A 22,404-nucleotide genomic window follows, 5' to 3' on the forward strand; every position below is an offset into this window, starting at 1 on the left:
TTAGAGAAGTTGGAGAAAATTGTCAAATGTCACATGACTAATTAATGGCAGAGACAAGAGTAGAGCCGAGTCTCCCAACTGCAAATCCCATGTACTTTCACCACACCCTACTGTCCTAATCCTTGTTTATTTAAACAATTTAAAGCAGCACTGAAAAATTTTTTTCGAATATGTTTTTATTTATTTCAGAGAGAGGAAGGGAGAAGGAGAGAGAGATAGAAACATGAATGAGAGAGCAATATCAATCTGCTGGCTTCTGCACGCCCCATGCTGGGGATCAAGTCCACAACTCTGGGCATGTGCCCTGACCAGGAATCAAACCAGCAACCTCCTGATGCATAGGACTATGCTCAACCAGCTGAGCGACACTGGCCAGGCTCAGCACTTAAATTTTTAGAATAACTATTCCTGTTAAAATCTGGTTTCAGCAGTTTTTGACCTTCTTTAATTTGTCTTACTTAAAGATATGCTAACATCACATCTTTCATTTTAAAATAGTGCTAAATCGACCATATAATAACAACTAATAACTCATAACTCCATTGCATATTGCTTTTTTGTCAATGCAGATTTGACTGTTCTGAAGCAACTAGATTGACTTTTCAGGTTGTGATGAAAAATCTCTGAGCCTCTACACACTGGGCTTAAGATCTTGTATATATTATTCTATGCTAGCCAAGCTCCTTCACAGTATTAATATGCATTTAGATAACTTTGTTATTAATTTTGAGGTCACACAGACAGTTATCTGCATCTACAAATCAGGTACTTGGTGATAGCAGGGTGCTATTCATGCTAGAATCACTTGATTATTTTATAAAATTATTTTATTTTGGTTTCAATTGTTTGCACTTTTCATATTATATATGAACTTCCGCTTATTGCAGTTATCTTTTCCAGTCCCCTTTTCTGTTAAGAATGGAATATTTATAATCTTAATACTTATATATTACTCCCTCTACCTAGGTTAAGCTTCTCTCCTATTTTACCCTTAAATTGTTCACTATTACTGTCTAACCACTGTCGTAAGTGTTTCCCTCCACATCCTGCGTGGTTCAGGGTTCGGGTCTGGAAGAGGAGCCGCACAACAAATGAAAAAGAAAAGACAAGAGATAATTTGGGAATATTGGGGGACCAGGCGAGAGAGTCCAACTCAAGAGGAAGGACTTCCACTGTGCTCAGGCCTCACCAAGCTTTTTATAGTGAGGGGTAAACAAGGTAGTAGTTACCAAAGTTACACTGTTCTTGTGAGTTTCACTTGTTTACACCATGGTTATACTTCCTCAGCCCATTAGCTTCCCAGATAAGATCTAGGGAATGTTATAAGGTCAAGCCTAATTATGCTAAGAGGACTGTGCCCTCTAAGCTGGACTTGTTTGTGACTTTGCCAGCAGGTCAGTCCGAGGCTTAACCCTATATCAGTTTCCCACAAACCACTTCTCATTCTTTACGTCTCAGCTCAGTTGTTACCGCATTATTAAAATGTTTCTTTTATCTATTTACATAAGAAGCTCCCTTACCCACCCCTCTACCCTGAACTTTTTATCACTTTATAGCATTTATTTCTTCGTGGTACTTATCACAATATGCAGTTTTAAAATTTATGTGTTGTTGTTTTTTTCTTATGTTTCTCTACCCACTTGATTATAAGGTCCATATGTCTACTGTGTACAAGTGGTCAATACTAAGCACAATGCCTGATGCATACTAGAGGGTCAATCAACATTTGTGGAATGGGTGATATGTCTTTGTGACTTGGTGTGGAATTTCATAGTCTGTTTAGAAGTGTGTGGATATATGTTAAATCTCTCTTAGACTATTTCCTTTTTTGATGCACACTAATAGACATGCAATGGTCTACCGACTCAGTTACCTTGACTCCAATGTACCAGGCCTCCAAGAGAAATTGAGACATTGTGCCTTATCTTGAGTGGACCTAACCTTTCTGGAGCATTCTAGACCACAATGTACTACCTTCTACAGCTTGCCCTTTATGCTAGCCTCTGGCCACAGATGGTTATTGAGCACTTGAAATGTGTGAAGTGCCTTGTGCTGTCAGTATAAAAGCCACATTAGATTTTAAAAATTTAGTATTAAACATGTAAAATATCTCATTAATAATTATTACATTGCTTTCTTACTGAAAATATTTTGGGTACATTGGACTAAGTAACATATTAAAATTAATTTCACTTTTTTATTTTTACTTTTTAAAGGTAACACTGGAACATTTAAGATTATATATATACTAGAGGCCCGGTGCACAAAAGTTTGTGCACTCGGGGGGGAAAGGGGGGACCCTCAGCCCGGCCTGTGCCCTCTCGCAGTCTGGGACCCCTCGGGAGATAACGACCTGCTGGCTTAGGCCTGCTCCCAGGTGGCAGAGGGCAGACCTAATTCCTAGGTGCAGCCCCTGGTCGGGCTCAGAGCAGGGCCGATTGGGGAGTTGGGGTGCCACCCCCTGTCATGCACAGAGCAGGGTGGATTGGGAGGTTGCGGCGCCACCCTCAGTCATGCTCAGGGTAGGGCCGATTGGGGAGTTGGGGCACCGCCCCTTGTCACACTCAAGGCAGGGTCGATAGGGAGGTTGTGGCACCATCCCCTGTCACACACAGAGCAGGATTGATCAGGGGGTTGAGGAGCTCCCCCACTCACGCACAGAGCAGTACCGATCAGGGGGTTGTGGTGCCACCCCCTGTCACACACAGAGCAGGGCCTGTGAGGGAGGAGGGGTTGAGGCGCTGCACCCTGTCACACACAGAGCCGCAGGGCGATCAGGGGGTTGGGGAGCTGCCCCCGTATCAGGCACAGAGCAGGGCTGATCAGGAGGTTGGGGCGCCTTCCCCTGTCATGAACAGAGCAGGGCCGATAGGGAGGTTGTGGCCCCACCCCCTGTCACACACAGAGCCGCAGGGCGATCAGGGGGTTTGGGCGCTGACCCCTGTCATGCTGATCCTGGTGCCGGAAGGCCTCGTGGCTCCTCTGATCCCGGTGCTGGGAGGCATATTACCCTTTTATTATATAGGATGGTGGCCTGGTGCATGAGTAGGGCTGGCTGATTTGCCCTGAAGGGTGTCCTGGATCAGGGTGGGGGTCCCCACTGGGGTGCCTGGCCAGCCTGGTTGAGGGGCTGAGGGCTGTTTGCAGCTGGTCACACACCCTTCAGGGTGTGGGGGTCCCCACTGGGGTGCCTGGCCAGTCTGGGTGAGGGGCTGAGGGCTGTTTTCAGGCTGGGGGGTGACGGAAGCTCCCAACCGCTTCTTTTTTTCTTTTTTTTTTTATTCTGGGCCAGCTTTAGCTCTGAGGCTCCAGCTCTTAGGCCTCCGCTCCTGAAAGCATGTACCTGGTTTGTTTGGGTTCTATAATCGAAACTCTGTATCAACTCCAGCTCTGAGATCCCAGCTCACTGAAAGCTGGTTTCTGGGGTTTTGTTTAGCTTCTATATTTGTTACAATGTTTAAACTGCAGGCTCAGAAGCCGGCAAGGCAGGCGGGGAACGTTGGAGTCCTCTGTCACTGAAGCAAGCAAGCCTCATGTTAGTTTCAAGCTGCCTGGCTGCAGGCCGCCATCTTGGCTGGCAGTTAATTTGCATATCTCGCTGATTAGCCAATGGGAAGGGTAGTGATCATATTCCAATTACCATGTTTCTCTTTTATTAGATAGGATACTAGAGGTCCATTGCACAAAGATTCGTGCAATAGGCCTTCCTTCCCCTGGCTGCCGGCACCGGTTTTCTTCCAGCACCCAGGACCTAGGCCTTTGGTCCGGCCGCAGCAGAGAAACTTCGCTTCTCTGCTCCGGCCGCAGTGAGGCTTGGCTTCTCCACTCCAGCTGCAGTGGAGAAACCAAGCCTCTTCAGTATTCAGTCATCTTCAGTCTTCAGTTGTCTTTAGTCTTCTTGAGTCTTCGCTCCATGCGTGCATATGCAAATTAAGTGCCATCTTTACTTAGTTAATTTGCATACTCATCCTGATTGTCTGGTGGGTTTAGTGGAGTGACACCAATTTGCATGTTTCTCTTTTATTAGTGTAGATATACACAGTAGAGGCCTAGTGCATGGATTCATGCATATTGAAAGTAAATTAATTAGAAGGTGGCCAGAAGGGGGGGACTGGTGAGATGGGCTGGACACACCCTGGAGCGAACCTCCTGCAGTCCCTCCCCGGCCAGCTGAACCTGGGGTGGTGCAGGGGCTCAAAGGGTGTCTGCAGAGTGAATGGGGTCCCTCTGGCAGGTGGGGTTTCTCAGCCTGGCCTGTGGGGATTGGGCCAGAAACTGGCAGTCCGACATCCCCCAAGGGTCCCATGGTGTGAGAGGGCACTCTGCAAAGCTGCTATTTCTCGACAGCTCCTGTGTTGACTGTCTGCCCCCTGGTGGTCAGTGCATGTCATAGCTACTGGTAGGACAGTCGTTTAGCCTTTTATATATGAACTAGTAGCCCGGTGCACAAAATTCGTGCACTGGGGTAGCGGGGGGAGGAAAGGGGCCCCTCAGTCTGGCCTTCACCCTCTCCAATCTGAGACCCCTCAGGGATTGTCCAACTACCTGTTTGTGCCCACAGTTTTAACAGATAACAGCTCCATTGTTGTTTCTTTCTTATGCTCAAAACCATTGGAATTAATAGGTATTCAAAGTGTGTATACATTTTGGGGGGACACCCTGTATATCTATAGTCAGTGGTGAAAGAAACCAACAGTAGATTTGGAACCCCCAGACAGGGAACCTCGTTCACTCCCCACATGTCTCCCCACTTCACTTTCCACCTTTGTGGGCAGCAGGAGAATCAACGTTTTCTCTCATTAATTTGGAAAAGCATGTCCTGTCACCCACTGCCCAGCAGGAGTGCGCTAGGCCCCAAGCAAGCAAGGCTCAGTCAGGGCAGCCTTCACTCATGGGTGCAGGCACCCAAAGTGCACATTCCTCCTCTACAGTCGCCCCAACTGTCTCACTGTTTCACTGAGAGGACGGAATTCCTCTCCGCCTCTGGGTTCTTGATCTTGAACGCTGACCAAAGGCACCTCAGCGAGGGTGTGTCTATCTGTACCTGCACCTGCCTCAGCACCTGCATTAACCCCCCAGAGGTGATCTCGTAGCTGCACTGGCCTCTGTGAGAACAGGGCATCACCACTCCGCCCTCTCACTGTCATCTCACAGGCACCCACCCTCAGCACCCAGAACACCCAGACACTCTCCAAAGGACGTGAGTGCATCAGAGGGGATGTGTGCACATCCTGTGGGTGTGTTAGGCATGCTGGGTTGATGGAAGTGCGGTGGAGAGGTGGGGGGAACTTGTGCATGCCTTGGTTTACAACTGTTGCAGGCGTGGGAGGGTGACAGTGTGCTGGGAGATTTTCGCATGCCAGGGGGGGATGTGCACACTGGAGGCCTCTGGCTTTGCAGATCCGCAAACCCCCGTGGTGCGGCCAGGAGGATGTCAGTCTGGCCTGCCATGATGGCTGTCCCTGTGATCCTGCACCTTCTGAGCCAGGAGGAGGATCTTGTGCAGCCACTCATGGGCGCTGATGGCCTGCAGGCACTACTTCAGCACAGCCTGCAGGCTCTGCTTGGTGCACTCACAGCTGTCACGACCACCATGTGTGGAGTACAGGCTGCCCTCCGCCGGCCTGCCTCCCCTGTCCAGAGGCTCTCTGCACTGCTCACCTGCCCAGAGTGACTGGGGCTGGGCGGAAGCCAGGCATCCTGCCCTGCCCAACCCTGACCAACCTGCCCCTGTGCGAGCTGCTGCCCCTCCAGAAGGGTCACAGATCCAGGTCCCGGGACCACGGACAGCCTCAAGCACTGTCCTCTGCCCGGCAGGATCACAGATCCGTGTCTTGGTCCCACGGAAAGCCTCAAGTGCTGCCCCCTGCCTGCCAGGACTTGGATCCGGGTCCCAGACTGCGGACAGCCTCAAGCACTGCCCCCCGCCTGGCAGGGTCACAGATCCAGTCCAGGACCGCGGACAGCCTTGCCCACTGCCGCCCGCCTTCAGTATGCAAATTAGCCGCCATCTTGTTGCTTCAAGGTGGGGGTCTCCACTGGGGTGCCTGGCCAGCCTGGATGAGGGGATGATGGCTGTTTGCAGTTGGTAACACCCCCTTCAGTGTAGGGGTCTCCACTGGGGTGCCTGGCCAGTCTGGGTGAGGGGCTGAGGGCCGTTTTCAGGCTGGCGGGTGACTGTAGCTCCAAACCTCTCCTTTTTTTCTTTTTTTCTTTTTTATTCTGGGATTTATTTACCTTCTATGGCTGTCACTGGAGCTGAGAGCTGGCTTTATCTCTGAGGCTCGGCTCCAGCTCTGAGACCTCGGCTGCTGAAAGCAGGGATCTGGGTTTGCGTGGGTTCTATAATTGAAACACTGTTGCGGTCCTGCTGGCTGAAGCCCGGCTGGCTGAAAGCAGGCTTCTGGAGTTTGTTTAGGTTCTATAATTGCAACATAGTTGCTTAGAGTGCAAGCTCAGAGGCCGGCAGTGGCAGGCGGGGAACCTTGGCTTCCTCCATCACTGGAGCAAGCAAGCCTCCTGTTCCCTTCAGCTGCCTGGCTGCCGGCCGCCATCTTGGTTGGCAGTTAATTTGCATATCCTGCTGATTAGCCCATGGGAAGGGTGTTGGGGTTATGGTCAATTTGCATATTTCTCTTTTATTAGATAAGATTACATTTATGGCTCTCATTATACTTCTATTGGGCAATGCTGTTCTAGACCCAAGTAATGCACCTCAGTTTTGAAATTTAGACTGAAGGTGACCCACTGAAGGGAATGCTAAATGTGCAAGAGCTTCTCATAATGTCCTTTTATATCTTTACTAGATGTGAAAATACACTGGATATGCACCATGGGAAGGACAGGCACTCCTGGAGAGTGGCTCAGATGTGTGAGGTATTTCTGTGTTTTCTAGGTGCCCAAGATACTACAGTGATTGCCCTAGCTGGTTTTTCTCAGTGGTTAGAGTTGCGGGTTCAATTCCAGTCAATAACAAGTACCTTAGTTGCAGGCTTGATATTGCTCTCTGTCTCTCTCCCTCCCTTCCACTCTGTCTAAAAAAAATGAATCAATGGAAAAAATATCCTCTGGTGAGGATTAACAACAACAAGAAGAAGATACTACAGGGATCAACAGTAGTCAGACTTCTGTTCTTTGGAGCTTACATTTCAGTGCATAGGTATTTTCTCAATGGGGAGAATAAAATAAAATGATAAAGTAAATCTAATCAGTGATGTTTTAGAATGCTCCAAGTGGCATTTTTATTAGTTGGGATTTGAAGTGAATTTGAGATTTCTCATTTGTCTTTCTTGGGGAATTGGAAAAATTGAAAATGGAGGCACATAAAGCACTACATCTCTAGTACTAATTAGTATTTTCAGAATGTCAGAAGACATTTTTAAAGTTTCAAATAAAAGAATTAGACACTGTTAAGGGAATTCCCAGCAATTGGGGAGAAGTCTTGGCATACTTTTCAGCTCTTCTTTCTTCTGTTGGGATATCCTAGTCTGCAGGAATGACTTCACAATCTCTAGGGATGACTTCCCTTTTCACTCAACATGGACGCACTCCTTCTTATTCTCTTACAGACCAAGTCCTGCCCCTTGCACAGGTTCTCTCTCTTCTATATCTTCACTTGCATACCTTCACCCCTTCCCTTCATCCTGGTGCCCTTTCAAGCACAGGTTCTTTAAATATGGCATTTCCCCCCTTAAAACTCAGCCAGTAGATGTCTCTATTACTCTCTAATAGCCAAGACCTCTGCAAGTAGGTTTTAATCATTTCTTTAAGCAACAAGAAGGAGGATTTGATGATTTGCCAAAAATGAGCAGATGCTGGGGAGCACACGTCTCCATCCTACGTCCTTCCCCTCTGATTTAAGTCAGAAATGAAAACTCCTTTCTCCCTCTTTTTCAGGCAAAAGAAAAGGCTGATTGAACTAAGCAGGCAAGACGCCAACACCCTCCTCCTCAGTACGTTCAAGTTTCCTTTGCTCTGAGCCACAAAAGCTCTGCCCTCCCCACCCTCCCGCCCACCTCATCCCATCCCATCCCCTCAGCTTTCAGAGTCATCGGGGAACGCGAGTGGGTGAAAGGACTCGGCGCTGCTGCATCTCGCGCCACCGCCTCCTCAAGCGCCTCCTCTGTGCCGCCTCGGATTCAGCACTGGACAGCTCCCGCCCCATTCCCAACCACTAGCGGTCGGCTGATTGACAGAGGAGTCGACCACACAGGGAACAGGACGACTTGAAGCCGCCCTAACGAGGGTTTGGTTGCGGCCAAGCTGCCTCTTTCAACCAGCTTTCCTCCCGATAGCAGGGAGAGGCAGGAGTGTGGCTTGTGGGCAAACCTAAAGCCTCAACGAACCAGCTGCCTGGCCCTCTGGACCCCAGAGGACATTCGCCTTAAAAGGAATCTTCGCTCTGTGAGGCTGGCTCCTGCGCTCGCGGTACCGGTCTGTGTGCGCGCGCGCTCCGCGCCTCGGGCGAAGCGAACCGGGAGGAGGAGCCGAGCCTGGAGGCGGGAACGACCTGCCGCGGGTGAGATGATGGAGCAGCGTTTTCGGCGGCCGCGGCGGCAGCATCAGCAGCACCAGCTCTTGAACACACCTCGATGAGAACGGCGGTGGAAGCGGCCGAGCAGAAAGACGTAAGCAGGCTAACTATAGCTGCCGGGAGCCAGAAGGGAGGTAACCTGTTCGGCTCTAGGCTGCGAGGTGCGTGAATCCCCAGCCGACGCACCGCGGAGCGGCTGCAGCCAGCGTTGCCACAGGTGATTCGATTTCCTGTGACGGTAGCTTAGCCAGTGGGCCAATTTCGAGACAGTCTTATTTTGAAGTCCTTTTCGATTGGGTGCCATCTGGAGAAGGGGGAAGACTCCTAGGCAAAGTCTTACTGTGGATACACTGACGACCAAGATTTAAAAAGTGACTCCTCCCTTTACCTCCTCTCCTGTTTGAGAGAGAGGCAGATGGGAGCCATGGCTTATCCTTTACTTTTCTGCTTCCTGCTCGCTCCTCTGGGACTGGGAGCTGCTGGTGGCAGCCGCGACCCTGCGGGACGGCCGGGTTTCCCTCGAGAGAGGACCCTGAGGGCGAAGCAGCACGCCCAGCAGCCGGCTCGAGCCTCTGCCTCCGACCCCTGGGCTCCCGGGAGCCGCTCCACCGACGGCACCATCTTGGCGCAGAAACTCGCCGAGGAGGTGCCCATGGACGTGGCCTCTTACCTCTACACCGGGGACTCCCTCCAGCTGAAGCGAGCCAACTGCTCCGGCCGCTATGAACTGGCGGGCCTGCCGGGGAAGTCGTCAGCTCTAGCCAGCTCCCATCCTTCTTTGCACGGGGCGCTGGACACGCTGACACACGCCACCAACTTCCTCAACATGATGCTGCAAAGCAATAAGTCGCGGGAGCAGAACTTGCAGGACGACCTGGAGTGGTACCAGGCGCTCGTGCGGAGTCTCCTGGAGGGCGAGCCCAGCATCTGCCGGGCGGCCATCACCTTCAGCACCCAGTCGCTGTCCGCGTCCGCGCCCGCGTCCACCCCGCAGGTCTTCCTCCAGGCCACGCGAGAGGAGAGCCGGATTCTGCTCCAGGACCTGTCCTCCTCGGCTCACCACCTGGCCAACGCCACGCTGGAGACCGAGTGGTTCCACGGCCTCCGGCGCAAGTGGCGGACCCATGTACAACGGCGGGGCTCCCATCAGGGCCCCCGGGGCCTGGGCCATAGCTGGCGGCGCAGAGACGGGCTGGGAGGGGACAAGAGCCCTGTCAAGTGGTCTCCGCCTTATCTGGAGTGCGAGAATGGGAGTTACAAGCCCGGATGGCTGGTCACTCTCTCCGCTGCTTTCTACGGGCTGCAGCCTAACTTGGTCCCGGAATTCAGGTAGGGAGGGATAAAAAAATGCCCCAAGCACATCCTTCCTTCCAGTTTCGTGGGTGGGTGCGCGTGTGGGGAAGGGACACTTGGATGTGACACTGACGCCTCCCCACCCTCACAGCAGAGACTGAGGCTGAGCGACACCCCACGCGGGCTCCCGTGCTTGGGGACTAGAAGCGCCCCACGTTGGTCAGTTTCACTCAGTGAAAGCGTCTCTCAGATCAGTTTCCCTGCAAGGAGCTAGGGACTGGGGAGTGGCGAGAGCAGGGGTAGAGATGAGAAAAACCTCTGATGTCCCACCCTTTCCTACAATTCTTGGAAGAGCTGAGAGCGGCTGTGAGTTCCCAGTCAGGGGTGAAGCTAGGAACCTGGGGGGGACCTGGGGAGCTCCCGTGTGCCTGCCAGGCACCCAATGGCCAGCACCGGATGCGAGAGAAAAGGGACTTAGAGGAGAGAGAGTCCCTAATTTCTGCCACTTCAGGGTAGCTTTGCCTGCTTCCTATGCGAGTCCTTTAGGGCACCGGTCTCTTGTAATTAAAACAGCGCAACCCCCTTGGCAGTTCTGTTCCCTCAGCAGTTAGTCAGATGCAACAGCTCAGCTGTCTTCAGGATCCAGACTTTGCAACTTGGGGGGTTCCTTCTCCTCATTTCCCTGCTCGCCACAATCCACATCCCCTTCCTTGATCCCCTCTCTCCCGTTCTCTGTTCTCGGTGTCAGGCATACCTAAAAGTTCCCCTGCCCTTCACATTCCCCTGCCTGTCATGAAGGAACCTGGTTGCCTTATTTTAGGGTGGGAGGGAGGGATTCTTCTGACTGAACTGACTCAGGGACCTAGGAGGGAACTTATTATGTATTTCCTGCCTCAGCGTATTGCATGTGTGGGAAGATGAGAATTTGCAAATTAACAGGTGGTAACTTCTGCCCTGGGAAGAGCCTGATCTTTGAGGTGAGAAACTTCTAGAAGTAGCCCTTAAGAGTTCATATGAGGAAGGAAGAGAGAGCAGAAACTCCAAAGAGGGCCACAGATTGACCAGGATCCTCCCCAAATCCCACAATGTGAGGCTCTGGAATGGGTGGTTGTGGTGGTGGTGGTGGTGGTGGTGGTGGTGGTGTGTGTGTCAAGGTTGCATCTGTATTTTTCTGGGAACCTGGGCAAAAGTGAGAAACATGTGTGCATGCGTGTGTTCTAACGCTTTGTTTGGCACAACAAGGGCAGGATGCTGACTGGGTGAAATATACCAGGCTGAGTACTGGGTTGGCAAATAAGGGAGTCAGAAAGCTTCTTTGTCTTGGTACTGTCATTTACTGCTGAATGACTTCAAGTAAGATACTTAACCTTTCTGGGCCTCAGCTACTTATCTATCAAGTCAGGAAGTTGAACTAGATGGTCTCTAGGAAACTAGCAGTTATAAAATTCTGTAGCTTTTAGTGCTGGCAACACTTGAGAAGGCCTAAATAAAAACAACCCCCTTTGATTCTGTATGACCATATTAGGTGTGTGTGTGTGTGTGTGTGTGTGTTTTCTATCTCTTTTAAAGATCTTGTCTTAAACCAGAGTAAATCTTTCCTACTTTCAGGATAATCTCATTTCTTCCTGACTTCTGCAGGATCCTATTTCATAAAAGCTGATACATGCTTTGAATCTTTGCCATGTTATTTGCTCAGAATAGGAAAGCTCAGCAGATGCCATTCACTGCCCAAAAATTGTTTGTGACCTTCAGATAAACCTGAAAAGGGGGTCCCAGATCCCAGGATCAGTCAACCAAACTCATTCTTTCCCTTCCTTCCTCCCTTCCTTCCTTCCTTCCTTCCTTCCTTCCTTCCTTCCTTCCTTCCTTCCCATTTTCCTCCCTCCCTCCTTTCTTCAACATTTACTTTATGCCAGGCTCTGTGCTAACTGCTTTACATATATCATCTTAATTAATTCACACAACAACCCTATGAGTTAGGGTTTATTAGTTTCTCTTATTTTACAGAAAGAGAACCTGAAGCACAGGGAGATTAAACTTTTTCCCCAAGAAGTTAAGTAGTAGAGCCAGTGGTTACATCCTTGTAACCACTATGCTAAATGCTGTCTTTTGAAGGAGTCCTAGGTTTGCTACATGTAATATAGTTGCTGCATAAAAATATGTGTATTTTAAGCGTCAGACATGAGACTGGGAATGAGAGCCATTCATTTTCAGAATTATTTCTCTTAAGGCTCAGAAAGCATAGGTTACCTAAATCGACTCAGTGCCTCTGCCAGCCAAGATAAAAGGCAGAGGATTCAAAGGGTCTGAGGCTGCGAGGACTACATGCCCCCTACCTATTTTTTGGACTGCATTCAGAAAATAGTTTCCTCTTGTGGAGCCTCTTTAAGTGCTTTCATAGTCATCAGTGGTGTTCTTTAGCCAAGGCATGAAGCCAGGCCATTTAGTGTCTGGCTTTCTACAGAAGCTGGCTTGTCCTGGCAGCATGCATGAAGGGCAGAATAAGTGCTCTCATGTGAGTGCTTTTGCCTCATGTCCTCTGCTTCTCAAATGCTGTATTGAGGATACACACAGATGTTAATTATAGGAACTAAATGAAGAAACCTTAAAGAGATCATCAGATGGTTCCTCTGTTGTTTCATAGATTAAGACACAGAACCAGAAAGGTGAAGTGCTGTGTCCAAAACTCATGTAGTAACAAAAGAAACAGAACGCAGCACCCTGGTTCACACTGAGATTGATATGTATATATCTTAATCATATTTTTTTGGCTCTCTGGAATTTTGTACACAAAGTATGTTGGGGGACATAGTTTACTCTATCATCTTTTAGGGTAAAAATGAACCCATATAACATAGCTCTTAAGTTTTAGGGAAAATATTACATTATTTCACACATTTGAAATAATATTTAAATGGGCCATTTTTGTTTTTTCATACTCACAAAAAGCAAAGGTTTTTTGTTGATAACATCTTATCATCTAAGATGTGTACTCTAATATTCTAAAATATGGATAAATAATATTGTATAGGTCTGCCAACAGTGTAAACCTGAAATGAATTTTTGGGAAGTCATGATTAGGAGCTCTGCTCATGATTTTAAATACATTTGAACCTGTACAGTTATTTGTAAAAAGCCTTATCTGTAATGAAAAACTTCCATTAATAGTGGCTTCCTTATGGAAGAAAACAGGAGGAAAAACTTCATAGTTAAAATTTTTATTTAAGATCAGTTAATATTTTCCCAGGTCTTGCTTACAGGATTCAATCATTTAAATTACATTATGTTTTATTTTTTGAGAATGTAAATCCAAAACATGAAATTCAAAGGCAATGTGAGAACATGGTCAACTACCTTCTTATATTAATGTTTATCACTGTAAAACACCTCTCAGAGGTTTTATTCCTCTCTGTTTCAGAATGACACAGTATCTTAAATTTTAAAGTTTAATGTGAGACTCACATGGAAAGAGAAATTTATTGTTCATTTCTTTCTTTTCAAAAATGCTATTAGTTGCTCTAACTAAATGCCTTTTGAGTCTTTTGTTACAATCCTATAGTATAAACATTTTAATTCTCATCTTCAATCCTAGCCAAAAAACCAAACAAACAAAAAACAACCCACAACAGAGTAATAATTTAAGTTATATTCTAAGTTATTTGTATTTATTACATTAGGTTTCTGATGTCCCGTGTAGAGTTTTCCTTAAAGTTAAGCGTTTTGTTTTGCATAGAATTCTTTCTTTGTGTAACTTAAAATACTATACAGTTGGTCCCATTCTGCTGAAATCATAGATACTTTCCCTGTGGTAGTTGGAATTGTTCAGTGCCTAGGATGGGTATAAGGTACTTAAGTGTTTGCTGAATTTAAATTAATGTGAAGGAATCTTTGGGAATTATTATTTATTGATGAACTGAAAGGTTCTTTGGAATTCACTTGTGTTATTTTTTTTCATCTCATTTTATTTTTTTAAATATATTTTTATTGATTTCAGAGAGGAAGGGAGAGGAAGAAAGAAACATCAATGATGAGAAAGAATCATTGATTGGCTGCATCCTGCATGCCCCTCACTGGGGACCGAGCCCACAACCTGGGCATGTGCCCTTGATTGGAATCAAACCCGGGACCCTTCAGTCCTCAGGCTGATGCTCTATCCATTGAACCAAACTGGCTAGGGCTTATCTCATTTTAGAGTGGAAGAAATGGAGATCCAAAGGGCTAAAGGAATTTGCTAGATTGGCACAGTTCTTTAGTGGTAGTTTGGAAACAATGGAAACAATTATATATTGAGCACCTATTATATGTTTGGTGTTTTATATATACCAGTACATTTAATTATTAGTACTCTCTGGTAGTTAAACTTCAGAAAAGTTGAGCAATCTGCCTGACTGGCATGGCTCAGTGGTTGAGTGTCAACCCATGAACCAGGATGTGGGGCGTGCAGGAGGCACCCAATCAATGATTCTCATCATTGATGTTTCTATCTCTCCCTCTCCCTTCCTCTCTGAAATCAATAAATAAAAACATATATTAAAAAAATATGACCAACCTGACCAAGGTAACATAGCTAGTAAATTCGGGAGCCTAAATAAAATTTAGATCTACTTAGCTATGAAGCTTGTATTGTCTTCCTACTACCTTATGCTGCTATGTCTTAGCAATTTTGTTTTCACCTTGTTATTAAAAATATAATATGATAATGGCTTCAAACAATTAACATATTTGGCCTAAATAGGCGATATTCACATTCTTTTTAGGCCAATCATAAAAGCAAATATGTTGTACAGTGAGAAAAACATTATACTTAAGTCAGCATTTTGCCTCAAGTCCCAGTTTTGTCTCTGACTGGCTGTATTACCTGTCTGGAAATCAGTTTCTACGTAATTAAAATGTGGGAATGAACTTGGTTATATCCAGATACCTTTATAACTCTTTGTTCTGTGAATTCTTAAGTGGTCTATCCAAATGGTCAACAAGTAAGCGTTGGAACAGGTGGTACACATAAGCACAGTGCCTGGGGACCTGATATTGATAGGGGAGTAACAGGTTGAGGAAGGGGAAGTTAAACAAATGTCAGACCTGCTGTTTGGTAAAAAGGCCATTGGGCAATGAAGGAATGATCACAATAGTGTGAAGACCCCTTTTTAGATGCTAACAGAATGAACATCCGGTGTCACTGATTTGTTGATTCCTGAGGGGGTCACTTTATCTCCTTTACACACAATACACCCACACACTCCATCCTGATTCCAATACAGGTATCTGTTTTCAACAAAACAGAGCAATTTGCACGATATAAAAGAAATGACCATATTGCTCTAGGCCCAGTATTTCCTATGTCTCTCTTGTAGGTCATGGTAGTGGTGAAGAGGATACCTATAGGGACATCACAGAGATTTTACCTGTGGGATAGATCAATGTGTTTTTAGATAACTTCTATCGAGGCTTTTGAGTCTCAATTATTTCATCTCTAAATTGAATAGTAAACTGTATCTCCTTTGCAATTTCCTACAAACTAAATGAAGACTTGTCATCACATAGGAAGTTCAGTAAATATGCTGTATTGTAGTTTCTGTCTTCCCAAATATTGTCTGAACATAAATGTTCTTAGTTTAGCTGTATTTATAGTAATTTATAATTTAAATGATGGTTTTGTTTCATCCTTAATAATTGTGAAGGCTTGTAAGGATTGTGGATCCTGGTGGAAATAATGGCCTTGGAAACAAATGTTGGCACTAGCCTGGGCCACATCCTTTACTTATGGTGTTACTATGGTCAGCAAGTGCCTTTTAATCCTCAGCTTGTTCATCTGTAAGTTGAGGGGGTTGGACTAGGGGACCTGTAGGGCTCCTTATAATCCTCAAAGTCTATGATTATGCACATCATCAAATGTGTCACTTTAATTTTTAAGTTTTGTTTGATTATACTGCTGATATCCATTTTATATGCTCATTTAAATGCAGATCATGTTTATATATGTACAGAGTTTGACTTTATCATGGTCATTTATTCATAGAATATTTACAGACAGCCTTCTCAATGAACACCGAGTTAAGTAAACACACACAAACACACATATGCACACACATTAAAATGAGAACTCCATTTCAAAATAAAAATAAGCATGATCTGAGTTTCCAGATCTTAAAAGATCCCCTAAATTACTTAAAGTCAACATACTGCTGTTTCACAGGTTTTCAAAGAAAGGGCCTCAGTATACCTGTGTTATTTCCCACAGGATAATCAATGTTTAGGCATTTTGGAGCGCCTTAGTTACTCTTAATAACAACCTGTTTTAATTCTCCTCTGTAGTTGTCCTTAAAATTTCAAAAAAGGGTATTTATTGTGGTGCAGCAGTGGTACAGCCTTGCCATTTTCTAGAACAGGCATTTGGAAGCAGATATGGGCTTTTGAGGACTGCTAAATAAATAATAAGAGTATATGCCTACCTTATGGAGAGGGAACGGGTGCCCTCACTGGACTGATTTTATAGCCTCAGCTGCTGGATAACTTAAATTTTATTTTCAACTTCAGAAAGGCAGCAGTCTGTTGCTCCCTGTCCAGGATTTTAAGGCTACTCTTTTCCAACATGCACTGCGTTTTTGATTATAGTGTAACACTAGAGGCCTGATGCATGAAATTCATGCTGCCGGCACTGACTTCCCTCTGGCACCTGGGACCCGGGCTTCCCTCGCAGCCCTGGCTTCATTCGGAAGGTCGTCTGGAAGGACATCTGGTCTAATTAGCATATTATGCTTTTATTATTACAGATATTGAGATGACAAGAAGTGTGTTGTTGATTTATTTTCACTTGATTGGTACAGAATCATTAGGGCTTTGTTTGTTTTCTTTTCAGTTCTGAGTTGGTATTCACAGCTAAACTACTAAAACAGTACATTGAGATTTTGATAATGTTGGCAGCTTGATGGCCATCATGTCAAATAGGCAGTCCACTGGTTGTGGGGAGAGTTTGTAGCCAACAGCATTATTAAGCTTCTTGCCCAGCACAACTATGGCATATGTATTGGGGTTGGTTTTACTGGTCTATAGCTTTATTTGCTTTTAAGCTTCTAGTAAAAACAAACAAACATGTCCATATGTCATTTCTGCTTTGGCTGGGCATTTATGCATCTTAAGTTTTTCTTCGTACAGGGAAAACTTTGACCTGTAAAAATGTTTAGGTGGATAAGCTGTTCTATGAAATGCTTTTCAATTTAGGAAAGGATTAATTCTTTTGGCTAAAAGTCTTTCTTAAGTCACACACTTTTTCTACAATGCCAAACTTAGTATAGGAAAAAGACTGGCTTTTCCCCCCAAAGGATATTATAGTGCCTCAAAGCAATCACAGGATACATGTATAGTTGACCCTTGAACAACATGGATTTGAACTTCATGTTCCACTTATACTTATATTTTTTCAATAAATACCATAAATGTTTTTCTTTTCCTTATTATTTTCTTCATTTTTTTAAAAAAAAATTGTACATAATATTTGTATATAATACATAATATTTGTATATAATTGTACATAATATTTGTATATAATATTTTATATATATAATATTTTGTATATAATATTTTATATACAAATTGTATATAATATTTTTTGTACATATAACATATAACATACAAAATATGTGTTGCCTTGGCTGGTGTGGCTCACTTGGTTTAGTGTGGTCCCATGCACCAAAAGGTCACCAGTTCAGTTTCTGATTAGGGCACATGCCCAGGATTGTGGGCTTGATCCCCAGTAGGGGGCATGCTGGAGGCAGCTGATCAGTGTTTCTCTCTCACATTAATGTTTCTCTTCTCTCTCCCCTTCTCCTCTTCCTATCTCTATAAAAAAAATCAATAAGAACATATTTTAAAAATGTGTTAATCAACTGTTTAGGTTATAAGTAAAGCTTCTGGTCAACAGTGGCTATTAATAGGTAAGTTTTGGGGAAGTCAAAAGTTATATACAGATTTTCTACGCATGGAGTTGGGGGCGTGGTCATGACCCCTACCTCCATGTTGCTCAAGGGTCAACTGTAGTTTTATTACCTTTATTATAGGTAAAATGTATAAAAAACACAGAATTAAATGTGATTTGACCTTCAAATCATTTTCCCTAAACAAAATCCTATTACCTCCCTTTTTGTCAAAGGCAGTGTCTTTCTCATAGTTAACTAATACTTCTAATTTAGATCCAGTTAATTTTTATTCATTACTAGAGGCCCGTTGCACGAAGAGATTCGTGCAATAGGCCTTTCTTCTCCTGGCTGCTGGCACCGGTTTTTCTCCAGCACCCGGGACCCAGGCCTTTGGTCGGGCCGCAGCAAGGCTTGGCTCCTCCCCTCTGGCCGTAGTGAGGCTTGGCTTCTCCCCTTTGGCTGCAGCGAGGCTTGGCTTCTCCGCTGCAGCCACAGCAGAGAAGCCAAGCCTCTTCAGTCTTCAGTCTTCAGTCCTCACTCAGGCTAGAGCCTTCATTCTTCGCTCTGTGCCTGTGTATGCAAATTAACTGCCATCTTTGTTGGGTTAATTTGCATAGTCGCTCTGATTGGCATAACGAGTGACACCAATTTGCATGTTTCTCTTTTATTAGTGTAGATAATATCTGTTGTAACTTTCCCCCATTTAAAAACTATAATTAGAGAGCTAGTTATCTGTCGCAACTTCCCCCTATTCAAAACTATAACTATAATTTTCCCCATAGAAAAACTATATAATAGATTTTTTAAAAAAATCCTGTCTAGTCAGAAAAGTATGTAATGTATCTATAACTTGAAAGGAACCTTAGAATTACCTAAGATTTTGGTTTATTTCTTTAAGATAGTTTTTTCACCATTTATGTGTTTTGTGCGATGTGTATACCTTTTAACATTATTATGGAAGGACTTTTATAGAATAACATAACACATGGCTTTTATCTGAGGAAGAGGAAAAGGCATTATAATATAGAATAATACATTTTGTTTTCAATTCTAAGATGCACCTTTTTTATATTTGATGTCACTCAAATTGCGATGTTTTATGATTGAAGGCATGTCATTTTCAATTGACATACATTTTCTTTCAGTGATATACAATAAAATAGTGTATCTTTCAGTTAATGGCATTTTATATTTGATTACTATGGTATTAGGAAATGGGAGAATAAATTTCAACATCTCTCCAAGTATAACTTACCCTCTATAAGTTATCAAGGTGCAGCAAAATATGCATATAAGGAAATAAACTCTAGACCTTCCTGCTGTATATGAATTAGATTGCTACTTATCTTAATAATTTTCCTTAGAAAGATGAGCTATACTAAAACATGTAACCACATTTTAAAAAAAAAAAATATATTTTATTGATTTTTTACAGAGTGGAAGAGAGAGGGATATAGAGTTAGAAACATCCATGAGAGAGGAACATCGATCAGCTGCCTCCTGCACACCTCCTACTGGGGATGTGCCCACAACCAAGGTTCATGCCCTTGACTGGAATCGAACCTGGGACCTCTCAGTCCGTAGGCCAATGCTCTATCCACTGAGCCAAACCGGTCAGGGCACATTTTTTAATTTTTTAATGTTTTTATTGATTTCAGAGAGAGGAAGGAAGAGGGAGAGAGAGATAGAAACATCAATGATGCAAGCCCCCTTCTGGGGTTTGAGCTCACAACCGGGCATGTGCCCTGACTGGGAATCGAACCATGACCTCCTAGTTTGGGCCATGTTTTCATTTTAATGTATGTGAACTATATAAAACTAGAGGCCCATTACACAAAGAGATTCGTGCAATAGGCCTTCCCTTCCCCTGGCTGCCGGCACCAGTTTTCCTCTGGCACCCAGGACCCAGGCCTTCGCTCCGGCCGGAGCCTTCAGTCTTTGCTCTGCTGCTTTGTGTGTATGTATGCAAATTAACCGCCATCTTTGTTGGGTTAATTTGCATACTCTCCTGATTGGCTGGTGAGTGTAGTGGAGGTATGGTCAATTTACATGTTTTTCTATTATTAGGTAAGATATCAGGCCAGAAAAGCTTCAGAAACTTTTATCTTTATAATAGGTGAGGTTAGGATTATCAAAATCTTTCCCATACCAAGTGGCAAAGCATTTCACTCACACTGTGGGAAAATGCCTAGGAGAGTGCGAGTAAAAGATCACTTATAGATCAAATATAGCAAGGAATGGCTCTGTCTTTCCTTTTTAAAGTGCTTAGAAGTGTTGGGGTGGAAATAAAACTTTATGGTATAGCCATGGAATTAGTTTTGGTTAATGAGATTTATGTGGAATCGTGGAGGTGAGAGATTTTTCCTTCCTCTTTTCCAGTCAGCTGCCTGGAATGGAATATAAAGAGTTTGGTTTTCCCTTATTTGATCCTTCAGACCACTGTGTAGAGTAGTGTTTCTCAACCTCAGCACTACTGGCAGTTTGGCAATCTTTTATTGTGCGGTCTGTGTTGTTCATTGTAAGATGTTTAGCAGCACCCCTGGCCTCTACCCACTAGATGCCAGTAGCAACCTCTCTGCCCAACGTGCAATCAAAAATGTCTACAAACATTGCCAAATATCCTCAGGAGGGCAAAAATGCCTGTGGTCAAAAGTTGCTAGAGTAGAGGGGACACATATAATTATTCTATTCTGAGGCTATCTTTATTTCAAGGATTCTGTATGTATGTGCATGTGAGTGTGTATGTCTGTGTATAAGTTTGCTGAATCATATTTCTATTTACTTATTCATTTATTTACATACTTGTTCTTTTTTTGTTTTTGTTTTTGGAACATACGATTAATGCACATATAGAACCTGAGAAAAACAGAATGTGAACTGGAAATTTTTCGTGGATCAATGGAATGTTAAATAATTTAAATTTATACATCATTAAGGCTCAAAAAGAGCTGGCCAGATTATTTGCAGAATCTGTTGCTAACATGGTTTCACTACTTCTATGGTTACAAGTTTTATATTTCAGATTTCCCATTAAAGTATTCATTTTGGAGAGAAAATGTGTGTGTGTATGTGTTTATACATTGAGGGTGATGGCATTTTTGAAAGAAGCCATGTTTTTTTACTCAATATTCTGGAAACGCTCCTTTTTGGAGAATTAGAATTTTAGAAGTATACAGGATTTTAGAGATCATATAGTCCAATTTATTTTTGCTTTTACAGGTAAGGAAATTGAGACCCAGGGATGTGGTGACCATTTTTTATACTAGCTACGGCTGCAATGAATTGGTAGTTTATTAACAGGCACAAATAAAATGATTCTGAGTCACCAAGTAAATGTTAATTTATGTTCTTTATTCACTGGTCCCAAATCTGGCTGTGCATCAAGCTCACTGGAAAGTCTGATAATATATTCATAGGCCCTCCCCAGGCCCTGTGAATGAGATAATCCAAGGGATGGGTTCAACAGTCTTATTAAAGACAAAGTCTTTGTAATTTAGAAGCAGCTTAAACACAGACTTGGGAAAAAGTAAAAGTATTTGAAGTACTTTTAATCCATTTTATAAGATTTTAAGAATAAAAATTAAACACTGTAAATACTTAGCAACTTCAGCTGCAGGTCCTTCTGGATAGCAGAAGCATTCCAATATTGTGAATAATCCTATTGGTAGGGGTAGAATGACTAGCAGGTTCTTTAGGAAGGCAGGGAGATCACAGGCACTCAGCCTTGGAATGCTGAGTCACTTTATTTTGGGTTCTTCTGTGTTTCCTCACCTTTAAGATAGGCGCATTCTTTGGAGCAGCTGCCTCTTATTATTATTTGTCTCTTTATGAAACCACTAGAGGCCTGGTGCATGAATTTGTGCATGGGTGGGATCCAGCTGGCCAACCCTGATTGGGGCCGATTGGGTGGTGCTGGCTGGGAGGAGGGGCCATAGGTGATTGGCAGGCCGCCCCAAACCCTGGTTGAACTCCTGGTTGGACTCTCGGTCAAGGGGACAATTTGCATATTAGCCTTTTATAATATAGGATCCTATGTCCCCAACCAGTTCTACATGTCCTTTAAGTTGCAAGAACCACATTTTATGAAATCCCATACTCAGTGCCTTGCAAATTTCAGGGAGGTAGTATGGAAGAGAGAAAGGGTTTGGGATTATAAATTTAGATTTCAATCCATGAGCTTCCACTTTCACTTACTGTGTGACACTGGGCAAGTTATTTAACTCCCCCTGTGGCTCAGTTTCCTCTTCTGCAAAGGGTGTAGAGTACATTGTCATAAAGAGTAAACAAGCTTAGGTAGGTAAAGAGCTTAGCATAATGTCTAAAATGCACTATTCCTTTAAAAAAATTATAGAGTATATATGGTGATGGGGATATAATACTGAAAAATGACAGACAAAATCCTTGTCCTCATGGATTTTTTTGTGTGCACTGGGAGGAAGATAGACAATAAACAAGCAAAATAGATATAAGAAATAAGGTTTGATAGAAGCAAGTGCTATAAGTAGATAAATAAGGTAACGTGGCCGAGAGGTAGGGTGGCCTTCAGACCTCTCTGAAAAGGTGACTTCAAGTTATGAAATAAAGGGTGAGAAGGACACAGCCATGGCACAAACTGAGGTAATCATGTTTCAAACAGAAAACAGAAAAGAACAAAGGCCTTGAAAT

General features: G+C 44.2%; 1 protein-coding gene across 1 annotated transcript in view; it reads left to right on the forward strand.

The window, feature by feature from the left end:
• The first annotated feature begins 8,488 nt into the window (after positions 1-8,488).
• GPR158 (G protein-coupled receptor 158) overlaps positions 8,489-22,404 on the forward strand; it is a 376,508-nt gene continuing 362,592 nt past the window's right edge. The window contains exon 1 of the mRNA XM_081104136.1: positions 8,489-9,862. Coding sequence (XP_080960262.1) covers positions 8,949-9,862 — 914 coding nt within the window. The 5' untranslated portion in view covers positions 8,489-8,948. The remainder of the gene's footprint in view (positions 9,863-22,404) is intronic.

Source organism: Myotis nattereri (genome assembly GCF_964212035.1).
Source record: "Myotis nattereri genome assembly, chromosome: 1".
NCBI classification, from domain to species: domain Eukaryota; kingdom Metazoa; phylum Chordata; class Mammalia; order Chiroptera; family Vespertilionidae; genus Myotis; species Myotis nattereri.